At 34.4% G+C, this 23,948-nt stretch overlaps 1 protein-coding gene across 2 annotated transcripts; it reads left to right on the top strand.

Moving 5' to 3' along the window:
* Positions 1-3,701: 3,701 nt before the first annotated feature.
* LOC105250951 (tumor necrosis factor receptor superfamily member wengen) lies at positions 3,702-20,572 on the top strand. 2 transcript variants are annotated; one of them, XM_025407555.1, is made up of 6 exons: positions 3,703-3,859; positions 3,928-4,093; positions 11,127-11,588; positions 12,076-12,259; positions 15,706-15,834; positions 20,079-20,572. In XM_025407555.1, the coding sequence occupies exons 3-6, from the start codon at positions 11,130-11,132 to the stop codon at positions 20,270-20,272; spliced, it is 966 nt and encodes a 321-aa protein (XP_025263340.1). In that variant the 5' UTR covers positions 3,703-3,859; positions 3,928-4,093; positions 11,127-11,129; the 3' UTR covers positions 20,273-20,572. The 2 variants fall into 2 exon arrangements, with proteins under 2 accessions (XP_011255660.1, XP_025263340.1); XM_011257358.3 differs by having other exon boundaries at positions 3,702-4,093.
* Positions 20,573-23,948: the final 3,376 nt, after the last annotated feature.

Genomic DNA, 23,948 nt, shown 5'->3' with positions numbered 1-23,948 from the left:
TCGTAAGCGAAACAGAATAAATCCCGTATATTTATATTTTATGACAAACATGTACTGACAATCGATAAGATAGTAATGAATAATAATCAAGTAAAAATTCATCGATTACCATCAATCGAGATCTTTTAAATCAGAAAGATGGCGTCTGCAGTCAATACGTATATCGCTCCACTCATTTGTTTCTTCCAAATGTTAAAGTGTAAATTCACTTTGACGATCACTAATCATGTACGTATTTATACTATTTAATGAAGAAACGAAACTTGCTTGAGAAATCGTTATTGGAGGTGAAAATTACATTCTAATTGTGTTTTTTGCCATGTATGTGTGTGTGTGTGTGTGTGTGTGTGTATGTGTGCTATTTTCAGAACGATTTTTTTGCTGTCGCGATCATTTTAATCGCTCGATAGTTTCTTTTTCGATTTGAATAATGAAGAATATTTTTCTGTTTGTTTCGGTCTAAATTCTTTTCTTTTTCACTTTTTTTCAATTAAATCAGACAATTTCAACATCGATCTAAAATGTAAATAATTTCTTTTTTGACAAAATTTAATTATAACTAAAATTATTCAAATTGTATAAATATGGGAAACTTTTATTTATTATAATTTAAATTAAATTAACAGAAATATTGAGGCAATAGTAAGGCAATTGTTGTTGTTGCGCGATATATTTCAAATAATTTAAATTTATTATTTGAAAGTAGCATTTAGTAGCATTTAGAAAGTAGATTGTTTATTGTATATTCTACATTTCAGTTTATACGATATGATGCAGCCTCGCGTTATTTGGTATAATATAAGAAGAAGAATATGCGGAAGAGAGCGTACGAAAGGAAAAAGAAAGAAGAGGAAGAAAAATGGAGGAAATGCACGTAATCTTTTTCTCTCTCTTTCTCTGATATCGACGACAGACTAGCTCCAGATGCTGTCTACCAAACGGAATGCAGCGAACGCATGTCAAGATCACGCATTGGATACGTCACACATGATGGTACTTTGGGATATCCCGTCGCGAGAAAGGACAGGAAGCGGGGTGATATATCCTAGTGCGAGCTCGCGGGAAATATACCGACAAGAGACTCACAAGAGCGGATTTAGTAAGTATCAATTTATTTTCTTCAAACTGCATTTAACTTATTGTTAGAATAAAATAAAATTAAATTAACTAAAGATACATATATAACTATACGTGCTATTTTTATATACATGATTAGATATTATTAAACGTATAAAATACTAGGAATTCTAATAACCATATTAAATTAAATTAAATTAATTAATAGGATAATTTAATATTAAAATTTGAACTATATATGTATATATTTTTTTTAAATATTCTAATAAAATAAAATATCATTAATTAATGGTTATATGTGTGTGTCGTAATTATAGCTACAAAAATTAAATAAATTTTTTTCAATTAATGAAATATTTATTTTTGAAAGTTAGTAATGTGGATTAAAAAAGAAAGCATATTAAATAAATTAAATTTAGATTAGAATAAGAAAAATAATTTTAGGTTGATTATCACTAATTTGTTTTTTTTTAGTTATAGGTTTACTCAATTTTTGCATCGAATTCTCCTGCGATCGACCCGTTGCCGCCTCTTAGACAGTCTTCCGTGGACGAGTAAGTGTATATGTATCTACGCTTCGTCACCGTTAACTAATCTCTCGTTCCTCCTCCCATTTCCTTCCGTTTCCCTAATTCCGTTTCCTGATTTGTAACGCTCGGCGAACGGCGACTCGTGAATACTGGTCATGAATGAAACGATATATTACGTCTACTCTTCAAAGTATATGGTTATAAGAATAAATTTACACCTATAAGACTCCGGTATCGCGTGATCGCACCGAGATCCGGCATCGGTAACGAGTCCGCGGAGCCCTTCTTTCCTTTTTTCCCCGAAATGGTAGATCGCGGTACATCGCGCTGGCCAATTATTTATACAATTTGGTGGCGTGCATGCAATTTGTGCCTTCAACAACTTGGCAGATTCGCCGGGCAGATTAAGCGTGCCACGTGCTTACCCACGTGCGATAATTAACCGAAGAATGCAACAAAGTCGTAATGAGATCGCGAGATACGCGGATATTCTAGATGATTAATATACCGCTTAATATAATTAAGTCGCATATATCGCGCTAATAATATCTAGAAATGACGGCTTCCTGATTTTTTACCTCGAATGTGCAATTAATATTTTAGTAAGAGAAACGGCAACGCGAGATGTAACTCTGATGAATGAGCGAAAAATGATATTTTATTTAGAGAAAGAGAGAATGTCGATCGATCGATTTACAAATTATCGAAAACCATCAATGATTCTATTAAATAAAAAATTAGGATAAACAACATAACATATTATTCGGATTAATTTGGAAAATAACATAACATTATTTGGATTAATCGCAAATCTTTGCTAAAGAAGATTCAATTAAGATAATTTAAAGTATAAGATTATTTAAAATTTTTTAATTATAAAAAAATACGGTATATTTTGTATTCTTTTTCTATTTTTCTTCTCGTGTTAATTAACATAATGTCATCATATTTTTATGTAAAGATAAACTTGTGCAGAATTGGATTAAAATAAAATCAATATAGTTTTTCTTGATATGCATAATAATCTATATATGCATATACTATTAACACAAATGTCATATATAAAACAATATTTTTATAAATATATATATCTATTGAAACCAATATAAATTTTTCCAGTTATATTTTTTTTTTATGTGAAAAATGTTCACGAGAGATTTATTAAATTTTTATCATCAAACTCCCTTCTTTGTAATACAAACTCCTGTCTATATTACAGATAATCGAACAGTCGACCAGGCGCAGTTTCTCCGATCCAGTCTGGCTCTAGGGTTAATACCACTATGGAATGCAGAGGAACCGGACTGCAGAAGACGCGCCTGGAGCAGTTCAGGTTGTTATCTCCGCGGGGTTAATCACATCCCAGGTAAGAAAAGAAGTCTAAGTTTCTATAAGAGACATAAGAGTGTGTGCAGAACTCGTCAAACGTCTTTAATCTCTTTGAATTTCCATTACCTTCTCTTTTTTCTTCTGTTTATTCGTTGATATCTCTTTATATTATTATGTTTAATTTTAAATATTCTTGCAGCTTTAATTATTCTTGATACTTTCATGATATATTATGCAATTTTATCTTTAATAATACTTATACACTTGCCTATTGGAGTTTCTTTCTAGTTTAAGACTTTTTAGTCTATTTCTTATATCTGTCTCTTAAAAATTGATTTATTATAATATTAAAAATATTTATTCAAAAATATAATGTTTGTTATGTTTAACAAAACATTTTTGAAAAATTGGCGTATTTATTTTAACAAATCTCGGTCGGAAATTTATAAAAGGATTATACATGCAATTTTTATAAATTGCTTCTCTCTCTCAGCTAGAGTTCTCTCGGTCACATAATAATAAATCACGGGGGCGCTAATAGATTGCGGGCTTAGGCAATAAAACGTTCCTGTGCGTCTCGATATTCTTCTCTCTACCTCCTATCATTTTCTTCTTCTCTCCTTCTCTCAATCTCTTTGTCTTTCTCTATATATATATCTCTCTCTCTCTTTGCGTATGAACGAACTGCTCTCTCATTCCTGTCCATCCATCCGTCCGTCCGTCTGACTCGCTGCGACTAGGTCGTGGGCGGAAATCAGTATAACTCGATGAACTAGTCGCGTCGCGACCGCGCGATGGTACGGACGTTTCTTGCGTGTCGCGAAGAACCTCTCCGGATGTCTGACATTCAGTGTCCCTTCTTTCGTCGTCGTCGTCATTCGTTGTCGCGTATGACAGCATGACAGCGTCGCGACGTTGACACGGTTTTTATCCTCTTTCTATATTCCTTCCTTTTTTATTTCTTATCGATACTTGATCGATTATCGTTCAGTGCCAAAGGAGACAGAGAGATCATCCCTGATGCTCCGTGCGACATAGTGGCGATCCGCGGAAAATTGTCACTCGGGGCTGCAACGACGCGCCCTTTCTCTCCTCCTCGTTCTCGGCTACGTCGCCTCGGATTACATCATGACAGACACGGCTCCATCGAAGGCAGCGTGAGTACCGTGCCGTGCTAACGTGCGGTTCATAATGTTGATCTAATTTGAACGGTGCGACAAGTCGTGGGTACCTTCGGCGTCGACGATAGCACTAGGACCGCGCGTGAGAGAAGCTGTATATTCAATGTATTTAAAGTGCTTTACCTTTTAATTCCATGTTACAGAGATAAGATATCTTTATTATAATGTATGAAAAAAAGATAGGAGTGATAATAACACATAAATATATAAATTGAAGAATCTCAAATTCTCAAAATATTATAGTAAAGTCCTTATTTTTTTTCATATTTTCTTTTTTTTTAAATGATTCCAATGTCTGATATTTTGATTATTTGGTACAAAATGATTATCATTATATGATGTATTTAGCTAACTTGTTTGGCAAATATCGTTTATTTCTGTATAATTATTTCCTCTGAGGGTATTTAAATGTGTCACAATATAATATTATCTAAATTTTAAATCGATGTCGGGAAAAGTTTAAAGAATAATCATACATTTATTTTTCTTTTTATTTCCACTTTTTATGTCTATTGATATTCTTTCTGTATAATTATTTCCTCTAAGCTTATTTAAATATGTCGCAATATAATATTAAACTTGAAATTGATATGTTGGGAAAAAATTTATAGAATAATTCAGAACAGATTATTTTTCGACATGATATTGTTCAGAGCACGGATGTGATAAATAATGTGTGTCGATTCGTTTACCAAGTTTACGCGCGAGACATCAACGCATGGCCAGTAAAACAGGTGCGACGACACTGAATGAGACATCGCGTGCTAAAATTCGCGATTCGAATTTGCATTCGACGTAATAAACAAGAAATCGCTGTCTGCTGGTGGCATGTTTGTTGCGAAAAATCACAAGACGAACGATTGATTTCCCGAAATCCACCCCGTCGCGTCGGGAGAGGCCACTCGCGCTCGCTATTATCATCATCGCGCGCGTATATCCGCCTCGCGTTTTCGATCGGCGCCGGTATATAAAACACGTGGCCGGGATCCTCGCGCTAAAGTGGAGCTATTTTTTTCGATGTTTATTGAAGATCTCGCCTGGAAATAAACTGCGTACCCCCGGCGCCTTCTCATGAAAAAGCAAAGGATAGTCGACTGCCGTCTTCCTTCTTCGCTCCCATCCCCTCTCTATCATCGTACATTTGTATTCCGTCTATTTTAAACTTCTACCGTTGAACACTAATAACAATTTTTTTTACATTTAAAGCTACTTGGAACCAGCAATTTAATTCTGACAGTTTCAGAAATTTCATCAAGTTTAGATTGATATCGCTATAAATGATCCAAAATGCAATTTCCATCCAATCTAATCTAAAGATAGATATTTATATTAATGATAGGTGTTATAATAAAAATTAAATATTATTACACATAAAAAATTTATTTATTATGTATAAATTATATATTAATTCTTCTGCATTTTTATTAATATTAAATCCAAAAATTTTTTTATTTTTTATTTTAACTTGAAATATACATCCAATTCGATTATTATTAATTTTTTTTCATGTATATATATAATTATAGGACAATTTAAATGTATAATAAATGCTCCATTTCGCTAAAATTGATTTAAAATTGTAATTAATTGTAAGTGCAAGTCTTTTCTGTTTTCTTGCATTCGATCGTACAATTGAAACAAAATCCACTTCTTCATAATTTATTATACATTTATTCTTAAGTCGGCACGGTCGTGTAACGGCCTTTTGTCGCCATCGACAGGGACGTGTGTCCGCGAAGTATTTAGGTTTCCCGCGTTGTGCGAGCCACGTCCTCGTGTCACGTCAATAAGTTCTCCGAAAGCGCCTTCGAATCGTGCCTCCTCTCGTCGCCATCGAAGAAGATCGTAGATAAACCCGTACGCGAACGTTTCGTTTCGATCGGGAGAGAATTGTTAATTTTCGATCCGCGTCAAGTATACAAATAACGTGGAATTCGATAGTGATACTCGATCGATGGCGTGTTAACGATATTTCTCTCGTAATCAATAGGAGAGACGAGAACTTATCGCTTTTCTTGAGAAAGATTCATGACACTTTATTTGTTCTTTCATATTTGTCGATTGATTTTTTTTCGTTGCGTTATTATTTGATTTTTCCGTGAGGATATTTATTGACGATTTATTCCCCGTGCAAGTTAGCGACCGATTTATTTCTAATCTAATTTACTTCTAATCTGAAACTATTTTAATCGTAGATAGAGGAAAAAAAGAACTTCTCTTCATCTCTTGAACTTTCCATCGCAGTTTTCATTCATACATATATGGAATGTTTCTAAATTTAGCACGTAATTTTTTTGCACGACAATTTTCTTGTCGAAAATATTTTTATAGATAGAACGTAACGATTATTTTGATACGAGTAAGTTACGATAAAGTTTGTATTGCAAACAAAAAGAATTAAGAAAAGGCCGCATTTATTTCCGCAAAGAGCAAAGCGCAATTGCATAAATTATTACGCAAATGTTTGCATTGAATGTGCATTATTATTGTTGCAGTATTATAAAATATCATAGTTTTATCCTCTTTCCATCAGCGCGAATTCCTCGGGGATGATCAAGCGCTCCAAGAATCCGACGTAGGATTGATCGTAAACGAATGAATGTGAAATCCTTCCGCTCGAGTGGGAGCGAAATCGATTTACGAAGGCGTGGGAAAAATGGCAAAAATATTTCTAATAGTATGCGATGAGAATTTGGGTATTCCAGGCACGCGACGACATTATCTTGCGAAAAGAATCCCGATTAACGTACATGTTATTCATCGGCATTCGTGATTCGCAAGATGTTCATCAGTCTTTGTTAGTCTCCTCAGTTGAGCGAATAATATGTGATCTCTTTTTTACGCGTATAGTTATTGTTTGTCTCGTTCGCGACGTCGCTAATTCGAGTCGCTTAAAAACTTTGCACGCATTCCGGGGAGGAAAAGAACCGTCTTATTAGCGTCATTAAGCGAACACATGCGGCCGTATCAAGCATCAGCATTCTTTCGCTTCGGCAGACGTTACTCGTAAAACACTGTTTGCGGATTTCGCACTTCCTGCGAATAAGTCCGTTGCATGGCGTTGAAGTTTCGTTTATTTCGCGATTATGAATTAATTCAAAAATCGAGGGAAATGTCTCTGAAAAAATGAGATTCCTCCCATCGGGTTAATTGCGATAATATTGAAGTAAATGCGACGTCATGACAATTCATTTTCAAACTGATCGACATAAATAATATTAATAATGAATCCAGTTTGATCAATATATTATAATTGACATTTTTTATTTTATATAATGATCGATGCTATTAATTTTTTTAGTCTCTGTGGTACTTTTTAACTTCTTTTAAACGTCGCTTTTTATAAACATCATCACTATAGGAGGATTGACGTGAGAAAAATCTTGCAATGATACAATTACTTTGACATTTTGGATAAATCTAGAAAAGACAATGGAAAGAAATTTATTTCAGAGAATTAAACTTGATGGAATTTCCTTTCCTGAACAGAATATCGCGTTTGAATCTATGAGATGTAATGTTGAGAAGAACGTAAACCGGTTTAGGCCCTTATTCCCCGGAGTCAGAGCAGTTTTTTAGTTACTATTATTAGAGAGGCACACATGTGTGGCCGCGTGTTAAGAGAGCCATTTGTCGACAACGATGAGACAGTCGCGAGAGTTTAATAAACGATTAATTATATAAATGAGTAGTAAGATGTAAAAAACTAACATCGTATAAGGCTCGTTTCTAATTTGGCGTTTATTCTTCCTACGATGATTATTCTGTGTGCACACCTGTATATATCACAAATATAGAAATATACATTTAATTTATATTTATATAATATAATTTTATAATATAAAGTTATATATATATATATTATATATATATATATATATATATATATATATATATAAAGTTATATATATAATATAAATTATATATATATAAATTTATAATATAAATTTATATATATAATATATAATATAACATTACAATATATTTAATAAAACATAATATGATACAAATGCATCAAATATAAAAAATATAACGTTATAAAAATATAACGTTGCAATCTAAGCAATTTTATACAAAATATATTTCCTATTTGAATATCATATTGTTTCTAAAAAGTAGAAATATATTGAACGAAGTCATTCCACGGGTCCTTTCGCAAGGATTTTTTTTCCATAAAAATAAATTTTCTTTACGTCTGTATGATCCGTATTGTATGTATGTACATAAATACAGATGTAGATCCGTTTCTGAAGGATTTTCCGCCGCACGTACGAGCGAGAATCGACAGAATCGCGTTGTGCCTCACAGCGACACAGCGACGCTCGTGTCCGTAATCGTTTTTCAGGCGTGCAATTGGCATCCTAATCACGGAGAGATGAACTCGACGAGGCGGCGGAAGATTGCATTTGCAACGAGCGAGCGAGCGAGCGAGCGCGAGCGGATCGAGGTGTTGCATTCTGATCGTGATTGTCCTCGAGGGAAATATGACACGCGTGCGCGCAGACAATTTGAAGTGGGCGAGGAGAAACTCCATACACACACACACATACATATATATACACACACATATGCACGCAGAAACCTCTTTTGCATTATATGCACAGACGATATATTGCGTATATTTTTCTTTCTCTCTCTCTCTCTTTATCCGAACAATGCTCGTCTTTTTAAATCGCGAAGAAAACATCATCTCCAGATTATTCTTAGATAGCGAGAAAATTTATGCATTTTCTTGCAACGTATATATGTATTTATTATATATATTTTTAATCTCAAAAAATGTGTTACAAGATCAATATATGCATATAATAGATTTTGGCTGGCTTTAATCAAGCTTTTGAATAAGTGTCTTCCAAATTTTCTTAATACTTTGTTACTGAAATTCAAATTTTAATATAATTTTAATATCATTATAATTATAATAATAAATTCTAGACTTTATTATTTTCTATATGATTATTGTGTTTTTAAAATAAATGTGTTAACTCGGATGAAATTGCGCTTCTTGATATAAGCAATTCATTAATGAAATGCTTGCAGCCTAAGTCATATTATTTAAATTTATACGCGAATTTATATGCGTTAGACGTTCCAATAGTAAGGTATATTCTTCGCCTATATTCTTTGCGATGACCTTGTGACAACAATACACTAATAAATAACGTTACGGAGCCGACCTTGCAAGAAATTCAAGTCAAATTTCAATAATTGTTTCACATATCGAATATTTATTATTAAATTTAATATCGAAGTAATATTATTAAAAGTAATCTCTCTCTTTGTTCAAAGTTAGTTGAAAAACGATCAAAAATAAATAAGCAATCAATATTTACTGTCCGATTTCTAATATAAAAATGACCCAAATCTCTGTATACAAAAACGAAATTATAATATAAGTATGTAAGGATGTGACACACAAATCAGTTCTGAATCTCCGAATCTTTGAGATATCAAATCAAAAACATATTAATAATTCAGTAAAAAATTCTCTCTTTTTTTCATTTATTTTATTCCGCATCAATTACTTATTTGCTCTCGCAAACTACATTTTTTAATAAATACGCTAAAAATAGAGTTGTAGTACGCACAGCTAAAATCCATCGCACATTCGAGATTTAATTCTGCCAATATTCGCTGCACAATGTAACAATCTTAGCGTGGTAATTTAAGAAATTGATTTCATCGCGCTATTCGTGGATATATGCGATTCGCAATATTTACCGCAGATTGTATAAAATTCATACAACAGTTTCATTTTTATATAAAACTGGTTAATAATTATATCACATAAGGAAAGAAGGAGAGAAAATTGAATCACAAGGGAAACTAATCATTATGACATGAATTATATATATTTACATAATTGATATTACTAAAAATAATTGAGAAGTAGGAAAATTTACGCACATAAATATAAAGAGAGGATTGAAGCAGGTTTACTTTGAGGAAGAAAAATGCGTTATAGTCGCAAACTTACTGTTGAAAAGAGATTTTTTTTGATGTGATTATTTCTGTAAGTAGACTGCAAAAGAGTTTTCTATACACATTATGCATTTATACATCACGCAATATGTGCTCGCTCGCTGGTGCGCGGAAACGAAGGCGTACAGACGGTCGGCCGCGAGCTCTATGACGTAGATGGATCGCGATTCAACTGCGGATGTAATTACATTGCGTACGAGCCGGAAGTGGAAACAGTCTGAGCGCTTTTGCGGCTTAAAGAGCGACTTTATACGCTCGAATTACACCGATCGACCGCGATCGACGTCCTGGTCACTCTACAATATTTATATCGCGAGATACCGAGTTGTCATCTCGCGATTATAAGAGAAAGAGAGAGAGAGAGAGGGAGAGACATTGTGACAATTTTTAGCATAAAGCATTTCAAAATAAAAGAAATTTCATAATATATACATATAATTTGAAAGATTAAAGTAATAAATAAAAAAATTGAAATATATGTAGATATACGCAATGACATCTAATCACTATTAAAAATCGAAATGTCGTGATTTACTTTAATAAAGATTCTTTTCACTTTTTAAATCTAATTTTATATATTACATACAATAAATTTTTTGTTATTTATAAAATCGTCTTAAATTCGAATTTTCAAAAAATATTAATAATTTTTAAGAAATAATAATTCTTATTCTTATTCTTATTTCTTATTCTTATTTTCTATTCTTGTTTTTTTACTTTTCATCATCAATTTTTTCCACATCAAATGGCATATGATGACTGTCTTATGCAAATTTATCATATCATACATATAACGATGACTAGATATGATTGAATAAAATTAGATTATTGATTTATTAATTTTAAAATAAATTAATCGATTTAATTCACACCGAAATAATCAATCAAATTCATTCGTAAATTATTCGTATGCGAAGAGAGGGATATTTACAATACAACATATCGAAAGAGATATTTATTTATACTAATGACCGAGGGGTAAGAGATAAATTAAAATCATGTCTAACTTGATTCATGATGATTGCAGGTAATGCCGAGGGAATCTTGTCCCGGGTTACTATTGACCCTAGTGTCGATATTCGTCGGTCTGTGCGAGTCCTTCGCCGCCGGCGGCGCGACATCCGGCACCCAGCAGCCGCAGCCGCAGCCGCAGCAGCAACATCCGGTCTGCAAGCCCGGTCTGGAGTTCTGGTCGACCGAACGTGCCTCCTGCTGGCCATGCACCCGATGCGCCCCCGACTTCACCCTGAGCCCTTGCGCGGTGCACAAGGACGCGATATGCGGCTCGCTCGAGCTCGACTACGCATCCGGGACGCCCAAATGGTCGTCGGAGGCCGGCGAGAAGGCCTTCATCGCCAAGTTCTGGCGGCTCCTCGAGACGAAACAACGGGTTTCCACGGTGGAAACCGGAAATCTCGACCAAGATCGAGATGACGACGAAGGCTCCGGCGATGAGAAGCCGGTCTATTCCGCCTCGCGGGAATCCAAGGTAACTTCAAATTGGATTCACATAGAAAGAATTTTAGAAAAAATGATTAATCTCTTGCAGAATAATTTCAAGTTATAAATTTGCAGCTTGACTTTACCATAAATTAATTTGGTTCCGCAGGGATAAGTTAATATTTATCAGAATAGAAGATTAATTAATTTAATGACTGAAATTTTTAAAATTGATCATCTAACAAATTATTAAAATCACTAAAGAAAATGATGTCTCCTGTGAATGAGTATACAACGATCAGTGCGCATTGTGTCGGTGAAAGCTGGCTTTCGCCGTTTGCTATGTGGCATAGAATTGCATCGCCAAAGAACCTTTCGCATTTCATAATTGTGTTTCGAAACTAATCTTTAACAGTATTCTTAGTCGTATCTTTTAGCGCGCATACATGTGAAAGAAGGAAAAAGAGACAGAGATAACATTGAAAATGGATAGAATTAAATGCATAAATATATAACGTATTGGTTTTATGACGTAGACGGCACACGATCCTCGGGAAAGGAGAAAATCGGCTACCGAGGCCGATCAATTACCGTGGGATTGGCAGACCGGCGCCTTGGTCCTCGCGGTGTGTGCTTGCATAGTGTTCTTCCTGGTAGCGGGTTGCTCGGCTCTTGTTTACGCGAGGCAATGGCGGAGAATGAAGAAAAATTTTGAGCCAGGTAAGTTGAAAAAAATCGATTAAGGAAACACGCACAATAATATATGTTAATTTCGAATAGATGAGTCACTTTCGAAAAGTTGAATTCTCGAGGATCGCCGTGGGAAAATTTTAACGATTGCGAGCTTTCGAAATTCATTCCCTTCTGGCTGGTTATTGATGAATCGATTTCGTAATAATTCTCGATTAGTATCGCGCTACGTAAGCGGAATAATCATCGTCGATACCTCAATCATTATGCGTCCGCAATATTCAAGAGAGAAGGAAAAGAGAAATTCGTATTTCGCGAGGCAAAGGATGCCGTGTGTTTGAGATGTTGGCGGCAAGAACATAGGTACGCGCAAGTAAGTCAACGAGGAAGAAAAAGACAGAGACAGAGAGAGAGGGGGGCGGGGGAGAGGGAGAGAGGGAGAGAGAGGGAGGGAGACAAAATCCCTTAAAATGCACGGCGGGATTTTCTTCATTAGAGGGCCGATCACGGCCGCTCCTCACCTTGGCTCGACCTACCGCGCCCGGATATGACGTCTCCACGTCCAACGTGCGACGCAACGTGCGTACTGTCGTGCGTACCTCGTTCCGCGTTTCTTACTCTCCGAAATAAAGTAACAATTTTCTAATACGAACCGCAACTAATGCAACAATAATGTATCGATTTTATGAAGATTCGTTTTAAGTTGCAGCGATAACAGAATTGAAGTTTCATAAGTTTTTTTGCGATATATATTTAATATAATTTTTAGTTTAAAAACAGTTCTGTTCGTTAAAATTCTCGTTTTTTTGAGAAATGAAAATGAAATAATTCAAGAATTGCGTTGTATAATCTGAAATTTATATATTTTTAAAGATACTCTTTAGAACTATAATTTATAAAATTATTCTCACAACAGAGTAATTTATTGAATATTACATTTTTTGCGCGCGTAAAATTTTTTTCAACTAAATCGTTGATTTTTAATTAAATTTGTAAAAGTCATTAATTCAATATTACCTGGAGAAAAAATCCTATACACCTGCGCATCTCTTTCACTTTATATATAATCCGTACACGTATCGCGCTGTAAAGCTCTCGTAAGGAATGAATCGAAATCGCGTAACACTCTTATAAGCTCTATTGCACGTGTGTACGCGACGTTACTATCTACATTTGCATAACGAACAGAGTACGCAGAACTCCTCCTCGCAAGAACACTCCCCCTCAGTTTCGCTTCTTTCTCTCTCTGTCTCTCCTTCTATCAGTTGACGTATCGCGCCGCGTATCGCGTGTACGTTTGTGGGAACCGATTCAGCCACGTTTCGTTAATGAACGCCGTATGAATGAAACCCCTCGTTCGTCTGGTGCGTATCGCCTTTTAAATCTACGCTTTCAGCGAAATACGCGCCCCAACGACGATGATAAATATTTATTAATAAAACACGAAACAAGGTACACATTATTTTAAATAAGTCTTGCGGAATACATACGCACACTTTATTAAAAACCTTTTTCTTGGAAATTTCATCTCTTGAATTTGTTGTCTATTTTTATATCCTTTTCAATTTTCAATATTATATATTAAATAAAGACTAAGAATGTTACTTTCTATTCCGTATCTACGAATATCAATTCATAAGGGACTGTTTACATGTCAAATAAAATGCGTCCAACAATTGACAACAACTTTACACAAATATATTTTGAACATATCGTTTCCAGCGAGATTCAAAATTCGCATTTTATTGCATTTACATGAAGAAATCAAATAATTCAAATGAAAAGAAATGATCACGAAAAAAAGACGATAGTCATGGAGAAATTTTATACAGGAGGAACTTTCGAGATATCGTTCCGCGGAGATTTTCTTATATATAAATAGCACATCAAGGCCATTTCGAGCGTGTTGCACGCGAAATCTGTTTCATTTTATTGCAATTGCAATTATTAATTGCATTAATATTTATCACATTGCAAATTATGTATATAGTTAATTAATACTAATTATACGCAGCGCGTGTTCGTCCGCGAGCGCGATTTATCCCGCTTTTTAATATAAAAAACAGATTATAGTTGTTATTACATTCCACATAGTATACCTGAACTGCTGTGTTGCAACTTGGCAAGTATTATATTATCGCCGGAAACCCGCATTATCAAAGTTATAATGATTTTCCTGTAACGGAAAATGATTCTCTTCAGTTCTTTCCAATTAAAAGTGAGCAAATTTCAAATGAATCATATTCCAAAACTGCATATAAGAAACAAGATATTATTCTTTAGATAATTTTTTTACTGAATTTTATTTATTTTAGACATACATATAAATATGTATACGCGTGTATTATACACGCAATGTGGCTGAAGAAAGTATATTCTCTAATTCCGACAACTAAGACAAAAGAATAAAATATTTCATCTCAATTAAATTTTCAAAACAAAAAGCAAAAATTAATTTATTCGCCAATACTTATTTTACTTGCCTGCGTATTATTTATGTGTATGTATTTATTTATAGATATTCTATTTATTCCTCTTAATACATGATGATAAACGAAAATATTATCGTGTTTTTATATAAAATAAACATGATTGGTAATCGTGAAACGGGCGCTTGGTATGCGCGTATGTAATCAGTACCGTTTGATTGTGGCTGACGGCCCACCCGGTGCTTTTGATTAGGAACGTCGGTTAGAGAGGGGCGGGAGGGAACGAGGACTTATGGGATACCGCTCGAACTGGTAGCCATTAGGGGAACCGATCGTATACACTATGGGGCTCCGGAGAAAATCGAGCCGCATTCCACAGACATTCATGACGCATTCCACATCGATTATACTCGATGTGATACGTGTCAAGAGTGCATTTTTATGGGGGTGCTCTATCATATTGAAAGATTTTATATAAATACGAGGAAGAGAGAGAGAAAAAAAAATTAAATTCAAAGCAAACATCTATAGCCTAAATTGATTAGCTATTATATTTTCAAAAAAAAAAAAAAAAAAAACAGATTTTCTTGCTTGATATTAATGATAATTTTGAATGATTATTGTGTAATTATATCGCGATTTATTTTTAATTTTACGGGCTCTTTTTTTGAAAATATATTTTCAAAAATATATAATTTACAATCGTGTCAATTTTAAAATCTAAAAAATTGTCAGAATTTAACATAAAATTTTCAAGCGCAATAATAAATGTCAAATGCTCATCGCTCTGCATTTTACACGCTTTTAAAATTTTGAAAACATAAGCAATAAAAATACAAAATAAAATGATAGCGAGAATAAAATATTTAACATGTATAAATTTACATCTTTGTATATAAGTCTCAAATTTATAGATATACGAGGTACATTTAAAAATATTTATAGTAATTTTTACGACAAAACATCTCGATGATAAAATCCGCGAAATCTTTGAACATGAAACATTTTCCGAAGAAAAATAAGCTATTGGTGAAATTTTTGTTGCAGCGGGTCTTGAGGAGATCTCAGCCAGATTGAATCTGATGGTGAAGGCGGAGCTGGCCGAGCTGGTTGCAGGGGCGCCGATGAACCCAGGTGATCCCGAAACCAGATGTCAGTATCTTGAGAAGCTTTTAGGTAAGCGTGGTCAAAATTTTAAAATTTGATGCGTTATAAATGCTCGCACCACGACCACTTGACGTCATCATGTGTGATGACGTTGATCATCGCTCTTCTAGGCAATTGATGTATATTTAGATAGGACCTCGAACCCTCGATAATACATGCATAGCCACTTGTCAACAATACAATGAGATATTTTTTTAAAATTGAAAAAGGAAATTTCTAAATTAAAAATCGCATAGCGTATCTTACAATTAGTCATAATTGCGAAAATTTTAATTATTTTAATGGAACATTTTACTTGAGCTTCTTTTAATCTTTTAAGAGTAATGAGTTTTAATTAATATAAATAGAACAATTTACACAGTTATAATTTCATTCGAATATTCTGAATAACGCGTTCGCTCGAAATTGTTGTTTTCGTCATGAAAATCGGCGTCATAAATTGCGTAAAGGATATTAACACCGAGAAATGTGCCGGTTGCATTATTGCTCAACATTGGCAACGCGATGTGAAATCGAGGCTCCCGTGGTTACGTACTACGCGTCGTTTTTATCAATCAACACATCCGTCGCGCGCGACTGTATAAAATGTAGTTGCGTGCACGTTCGCAATGATCATTTTGTGCGCCGAAACGAAGGAGAGAGGAGCGAGGGGGGAGGGGGAGGAGGGGGAGGGAAGGAGCGAACGACAAATGGACGAAGGGAGGTCGCGCAAACACACACAATAAATTCGCTTAACTCGTACCGCACTTGAATGAGCTTCACACGCGCGCGCGCACGCTCGTACGTTTCACACGGGGTGACCGTGAAGTACCGTTTGGCTGTCGGCTACCGGAAGTATTTTTTGGCACGCCGCTTAAGTATCGTTAGCCGACGTTAGCGGATCGACGGCATGTATATTTTAATCGCGATTTCGAATTAGAATGTCGAATTAAATCGCAACGAGAGAATAATATCGCGCTCGCGATCTCTCGTATACCAACGAGGATAATATTTCACGTATAATATTGACATTGAAATGTGTCTGTTGAGATATGGAAGCGTTTTGTGCATGTGTCGGATTACATGCATACACATGATCGGTATCGCGCTCGCGCGCAAGGGGCCCCATTGACACATATACACCGCACGTAGCTCATTATTGAACTTTCATTCAGTAGATTGTTCCTTTACTCGTTTATTTCCGCTATGATATTTGCATAATACGTAATATCACGTTCCGCATTTTTGCCGTACGAGAGATGCGGGATTGGGGGCCTACGTACACGCACTCATATCACGCGATATTTAATAATTTACATTATCATTAACACAGATCTGGTTTTAATCTTCATTATCCTCTTTGGAAGTTCTATCTGCGCCTTCTTTTTTTCCAATTATATATTCACACTTCGTATCTCTTATTTTTTTTCCTACAATATTGCTCAACATATTACTAACATAATTGTAGATGATTTTACAGCGATAATTCATTATAACACGTTTTTCAGCATGTATAAATACAAAATGAATAAATTCGGAGTTATTAAAATCATTTTATAAATATTAATTACAGACAACTATCTTTCTATTATACATATATAAATATGTATTATATATAAATTTTTCTCTCAAAATAATAAATTAAACATTAAAAATTAATTTTGATCACTTAATTTTTCTGGAATACATATAATGTATCAAAATTTTATATATATGTAATGATAATTCTTTTCTATGTTTACAAATTTTGTAATTTATATTAATTATACACACAAAGAGTATCGAGCTGGAAATGTTGGGAAAAAGGACATTCTTGTTTTGAAAAATATTTATAATTTTAACATGAAAACTGAAATGAGATTATATTGCGTTAATTAAAGAAAAAATATAATTGCTTGCTTGAATGAAGCCATTTTATATAATTCAATCAAGAAAAATATAGTCTTATGATTTAAGATATAATTTTCTTGAATGGAAAGGAAACAATGTTAGATAGAAAATAACATTTTTAAATCAAAGATTATAATTTTCTTAAAGTAGAATTAAATAATTATATATTCTTGAGATGACAATTACAACATTGAAATAAGACTATAATATTGTTGAAATTCAAAATTATTAAATTCTTCTAAGAAGATTACAGATTGTTGCGTATATACGAAACAATGGACGCGTTAATTTAAGTACGTAAGTTTTGACTTGACATTTATGTTTTTTTCTCTGCGTGTCCCGCCGCATCTAGCGAATCGCCGCGTTACGTCAGAGCACGGATTTTCGAGCGCGTCCGAACCACGCCGATGATATTTTAGGATGTAGTAGCTGTTTGTAGAGTAGACGGATCTTAAAACAGACCGAGACGAGACTCGCTCGCTTGCTCGCTCGCTGCACTCTCCCGCGGAAATTATTTATTCGCGCGCGAAAACAAAATGACGCGATTGTTCGGACGTTTATCTGCTTTCATTCATCTGCAGGACTCGGCTCGGCTCGTCTCGGTTTCGACGCGACGCGCTCTAACTTTAGCGCGCACGCATGTGCATGCGTCGTGCTCGTAGTCGGTGGTGACTGCTCGTCGACAGGACGGTTCGATTCTTTATGCAGGATAATATTAAAATGATTATAGTATTAAATAGGGAACAGTATTAAAATACATGAAATAAATTGATCAAGTAATGAGAGATCGCATTTGTAAATATTGCTTGTCAACTGCGCTGGCTCTTATTGCCCTTATTTTATTTGATTTACTTTAAAATATTCAACGAAATTGTCCTATCGAAAAGTTGATTTTATAAATTAAAATTATACAAATTCGCTCGCGCGCGAGAAAAAGTTTGATAAATCACATTGATGTACTACATATAATTGTCAAAAAGTCAACTGAAAAATATCGACGTGAACAATTATTTTAATTTTAATTTTTATAATTTTTTGTTAAATTTTTTAAAATTAATTCTTTATCTATTATCTGTATTTATTTTTTAATGTCTTCTACTTAAAAATTTTCGGTTACTTTTATCATATCCTTATAAAATTTTTATGAACGGGAAATTAAAGTCTCGATCATTTTTGCGGTGTCCTTGGGACTTCACCGCAATCAATTTTTTTATTTATTATCTGTATTTATTTTTTAATGTCTTCTACTTTGCAATTTTCGGTTACTTTTGTCATAAAATTTCTGTGAACGGGAAATTAAAGTCGCGATCATTTTTGCGGTGTCCTTGACTTTACCGCAATCTTGTTGAAATTCTGCAGCTCGTGAAACCGAAAGTCGAGAGAGAAAGAAAGAGAGAGAGAGAGAAAGAATTCGTAAAGTGCCTCGTTTGGGCTTTCGAAGAGCGGCCGCGAATTTGCCCGCAGTTGTTGCAGTTTCGAGTTTTGACGCGAGCGTGCGAGCCCGAAAATCAATCCGTCGCCAATTTTAGCCGCGCAGCGCGTCAATATGTACGCCGCGCGCTTCTCGGCCGGAAAGCGAGACGCGGGATCTTTTCCCCGTCGAAATATTTCATTGCGCTCCCACGCCTCGGAAGTTGTATTTATATGTGGACCGGCCGTCTCTATATATACCGGAAGCGTAACGCGATGTACACGGTGCTCCCGAAATACGCGCGTTCCCCGAAGATGCGCGACGCTTTCGTTTTCCTTCGTTCCCGCAGCGAACTTGGAATCTTTTCGCTTAATTATCGCGTATCATGTGCCTCCGCGAAGTGTCGAAGAGGCAAGGACAATCGCATCTCGTTGCCTAATTTAATAAGCTAATTTAATAATTATTTAATAATTATTGTTTAATAATTATTTAATTTTTGAATAATTATTTAATTATTTACATTATAATTTAATAATTCGTTAATAACTATAATTGCAAGTGACTCGATAAAATTTAATCGATGAAGAAAGGTCAAGTATCGATATCATTTCGAAAGATTTATTACGAGAACAATCCACCCACGCCCATTTTATTCCTCTGTTATTTGTTCGCTGTATCATTTTTAATTTCGCGAAATTTCACACTGTCACGAGAATCGATTAAAACAGCAAATTCTCCTTTTTTCTTCAAAATTTTTTCGCATCTTGTTAATTGTAATTAATTAATTTAAATAGAACAGTGACGAGACACGCAGATTATTTTCTATGCGGTTGAATGAAATGTTTCTACTCTCCTAGATAGAATCTCATAGCGCAAATCATTGGCGATACCGCGATCCAAAATGACTCTCTCTCCTCCCTTCGCTCATTTGACCGATAAAGCCGGTATGAGGATTCGTTTGCTCTGCTTGCAGACCGGAAACGGGAGACTCCGGTGGTGACGACGGCAACGACAGCGACTGGCTGGCCGGAGGCGGCGGCCGGCAACTTGTACATTGAAGAGGGGAGCACGATGACGCCGACGAGGAGTAAGCGATCGCAGATCGCGCGGATTCAGCGCAACATCGAAACCATTCTCAGTCACAAGACGAATCAGGCCACTGACTGACAATCGTCTATTCAGCCAAACTGACACGAGACTCCTTAGACTCGCTTATGAGCACGTTGCGTCACGTTCTATTAGTGCGATTGTTAGAGTTAAATTCGCATTAAACCGAGTAAACCGTACAAGCTGAAATTGACGGCGACATGCGGAGATCCCGTGAATTCTCGATGTAGGAAGAGGGGACGAGGGATTATACATCTATCGCGCTTTTGTTTTAATAATATAAAGTCGCGAAAAAATTTTCCAAATGCTTCCATTGAGGAAAAAGCACGAAAAATTAAAAAATGTATTTAATATATAATTCCTATATAAGTATATAAATATTATTTGTAGTTTATTTCGTAGAAAAAAAAAGAATTGTCAAAATTACAATTAATTTCATGAAATAAAATTTTGTCGTTCGTTCTCGTATATTTTTTTTTGCGCGAAGAGTATATAACATGCGATCCGAAGAAACGAGAGCAAAAGGAGTAGGCTGAATTGTGTATTTTATAAGATATTGTTAAGTGCAGTAACGTAATTTATTGTTACAACCAGGCAACCGAATACTCATACATTAAACCGGTTGCACCAACGTTTAGTTAACTCGTGATTATCTAAATTTTTTATCTCTATATATGTATATTATAGCTGGTAATTAGACTCGAAAGTGAGGGAAAAAGAAACATCGATTAAAAATCGTTAATATAATTATAGGTAAGCGATATATAATTAATTTTCGAAGTATATATCTATTTTTAGATTAAAAAAAAATTTCGCGTCCTTCGTCGTAACAAATATATCGAATTTATTAAAATATTTTTATTTAACTTGAGCGCGATTGATTAATTATAATTTAATTTTTCAGAAATAAATTTTTTTCGCCCTCTTCTTAATTTTAACCCATAATTTATAAGACACACATGTATGTTGTTAATGGTGCTATGATCTGAACGATCTGCTTACATTATCCAGAGAATGATGAATTAAGAAAGTCAGTTTAAAATAATTAGTTATATCTATCTATCTATACATATAGTATATATCGTTGGTGCAACAAGTCGGAATTTTATTTTGTATAAGATAGCGCGACAATTAGATGAACAAAAGCACAATTTGTTCACTATTGCGTCCAGTTAGGTCAGGTGAAACTCTTCTTTCTATATTTCTCTTTCTCCCTCTTTCATTTTTTTCTGTTTCACATTTTCTGTTGACAAATTAATAAAATTAACGTAAAAAGACGTCGCGGTCTCCTATCGTGTCCTGAAGCTCGAGTGTAATTCGAGCTACAAGCGACACGTATCCAGAGGACCCTATTTATTTCCTTCTTCTACTCATTCATTCTCTTTCTCTAATAGCTTTAACACGACAAACATTGTAATATAAATCGCTTCTGTATACACGTATAATAGCAATAAAATAAGACTTTAATACAAATACACTCAAGAGAAGAGTCTCATTTTTCTTGTGGAACGATTGATTTTTCGCTTTTATAATCAATCGTTCAAAATAATTTATGATGTTTAGTATAAAATATACAAGGTATTTCCGAGATTCGATGATTGAGATTTTGATTAAAATAGAAGCATCTCTTCTTTAACAAAGATATCGCAAGCGAAATGTCATTAGTTTTTATAGATTTATAGATTTATCTTATTATAGATTTTATAGATTTATCTTATAAATATTATATATTTACAATACAGTTCAAAATATCTTAATTGAGAGTTAAGATTATAGTAAGATAAATGATTTTTCATTATTTTTTCTCTAAAGTTTCATTTCCGAATAGTTCTTTACTTTAAATAGCTAGTAGCTTTCGAATACTCTCGATATTTTTGTTAATAAATATGAAATTAAAATTTACAAAATAAATAATCCAACAAGTAATTTTGTCGAATTACTTTGATTATTTACGCGAGGGAAATTGGTGAGCAAAAATAAGACGTAATGACGTACGATAAAAATTTCTCCATTCTATTCCTTATATACATAATATTCATGTATTTAGATTGTACCCATTACACCGTAACATCAACAATATTTTTTTTTCTTTTTCTATTCCATTCTCTTATCAATTTAAATATATCTTTATTTGCATGTCGTATAAATAAGTGTTGAGAGGGAGGAAGGGGGAGGCGAGGGGGAAGGTGCGAGTAGGTCAGGATGCGGTGTCTAAAACGCCTGTCTTACCACATACTTTGCCGAGGCCGTGCGCCTCTCTCATCGTACTCTCGCTTGCCCTAAGATATATACCTTTACGTCTATCTTCTAGCTTTAAGACTATTTTTTTTCTTTGTAAACGTGATCACAGTGTAAAGGCGTCGCTATATACGCTAAAGCGGTAAGCACATACGGTGAACACGGGTTTAACGCATACGCTCCTCCTGGTCCGCGTATCTTCGACAATCGCATCTCATCTCCTTCTCTCCTCCTGCCTTTCCTTTTCGATCCCATCAGATCCCTTTGTTTTTTTCCTTCCACGCGAATACACGCAGCTTTCCTTGCTTCTCGACGAGACATTACTTCCAATCAGGCACTTTTTTTTGTTCACGACTCCGCTCCCGAGGACCCGCGCGAGAGTACGACGAACGCGCGCGCGCGCGCGTATTTGTTTTTTTTTGTAATTGTAAAGGTATCTAAAAAGATTTGTACGTCAATGATGCTTTAATAAGGATCGAAAGTGCGAATGACGAGAACGTGTTCTAGCAATAATAATGAATATACGTGCCTTGCATACAAAATAGTAGTAGTTTCGCGACAGCTCTTAAATACGTATATCGATCAAAGATTAATTCGTGTACGTTGCATTCGTTTTTTAAGATGGGTATACATTAAGTGAACGATCAACGAATAAAAATGTTTGTTGTTAAAGTTCGGGAAATGTATACCTAAATTACAAACGGAACCTTCATCAACGTTCGATTAGGATCCATCGCTCGTGAGGCGATACAAACAGAATTTGTGTACAATATAAATAAAAATACAGTCCAAAACGAATATCAGGTACAAAAGGAAAAAAAATAAGCAAGTAAGGAATACTTGATAATTCATATATTCGTTGTTCGTTCCGTTCAATGTATACCCACTTTTACAAGCGAGATCTATCTGATGGATCTCTCTTCGTTCTTTTTTTTTATTCGTAAAAGTTCGCCCATTAAATTATTATATTATCGGTTCTGTTAGAAAAGCACCGTTAACTCTATTACGATATTCGCCTATTTAATCGATAGTCCCGTGATCTCGGTCTTCATGTGGAATGCAAAGCAATAATAAATTAATTAGACTCTAATAAATAATATTATATAATCGTATTAAATACTACGCGATATACAGAATAGTTATTTTAAATAACTATAACCATTTACAGCAGTGTCCGCAGTGTATATATGTGTGTGTATCTCTCCATCTTTTTGAGACGGACATAATATATATATGTATGTATATATATATGTATATATTTATATATAATATCCGTATACAGATATCTGTGTGTCTATGTTGTGTGACTATGCGTATATATATATTTATACATACATATATATTATGTATATATAATATATATTTATATATATTTGCTATCTCGATTTTCTTCCTTTCGTGCTCTCTCCTCTAATACTCTTTCTTTTTTCTGTACAAATATTTATATATAAAATATTTATCGAATCAAAGGCGAAAGGCGGAGAGAAGTGACCTTGGC

Source organism: Camponotus floridanus, unplaced genomic scaffold (genome assembly GCF_003227725.1).
Source record: "Camponotus floridanus strain SB8 unplaced genomic scaffold, Cflo_v7.5 scaffold18, whole genome shotgun sequence".
NCBI classification, from domain to species: Eukaryota; Metazoa; Arthropoda; class Insecta; order Hymenoptera; family Formicidae; genus Camponotus; species Camponotus floridanus.
The sequence above is the reverse complement of the archived record's forward strand: the minus strand, read 5'-3'. Positions and strand labels throughout refer to the sequence as shown.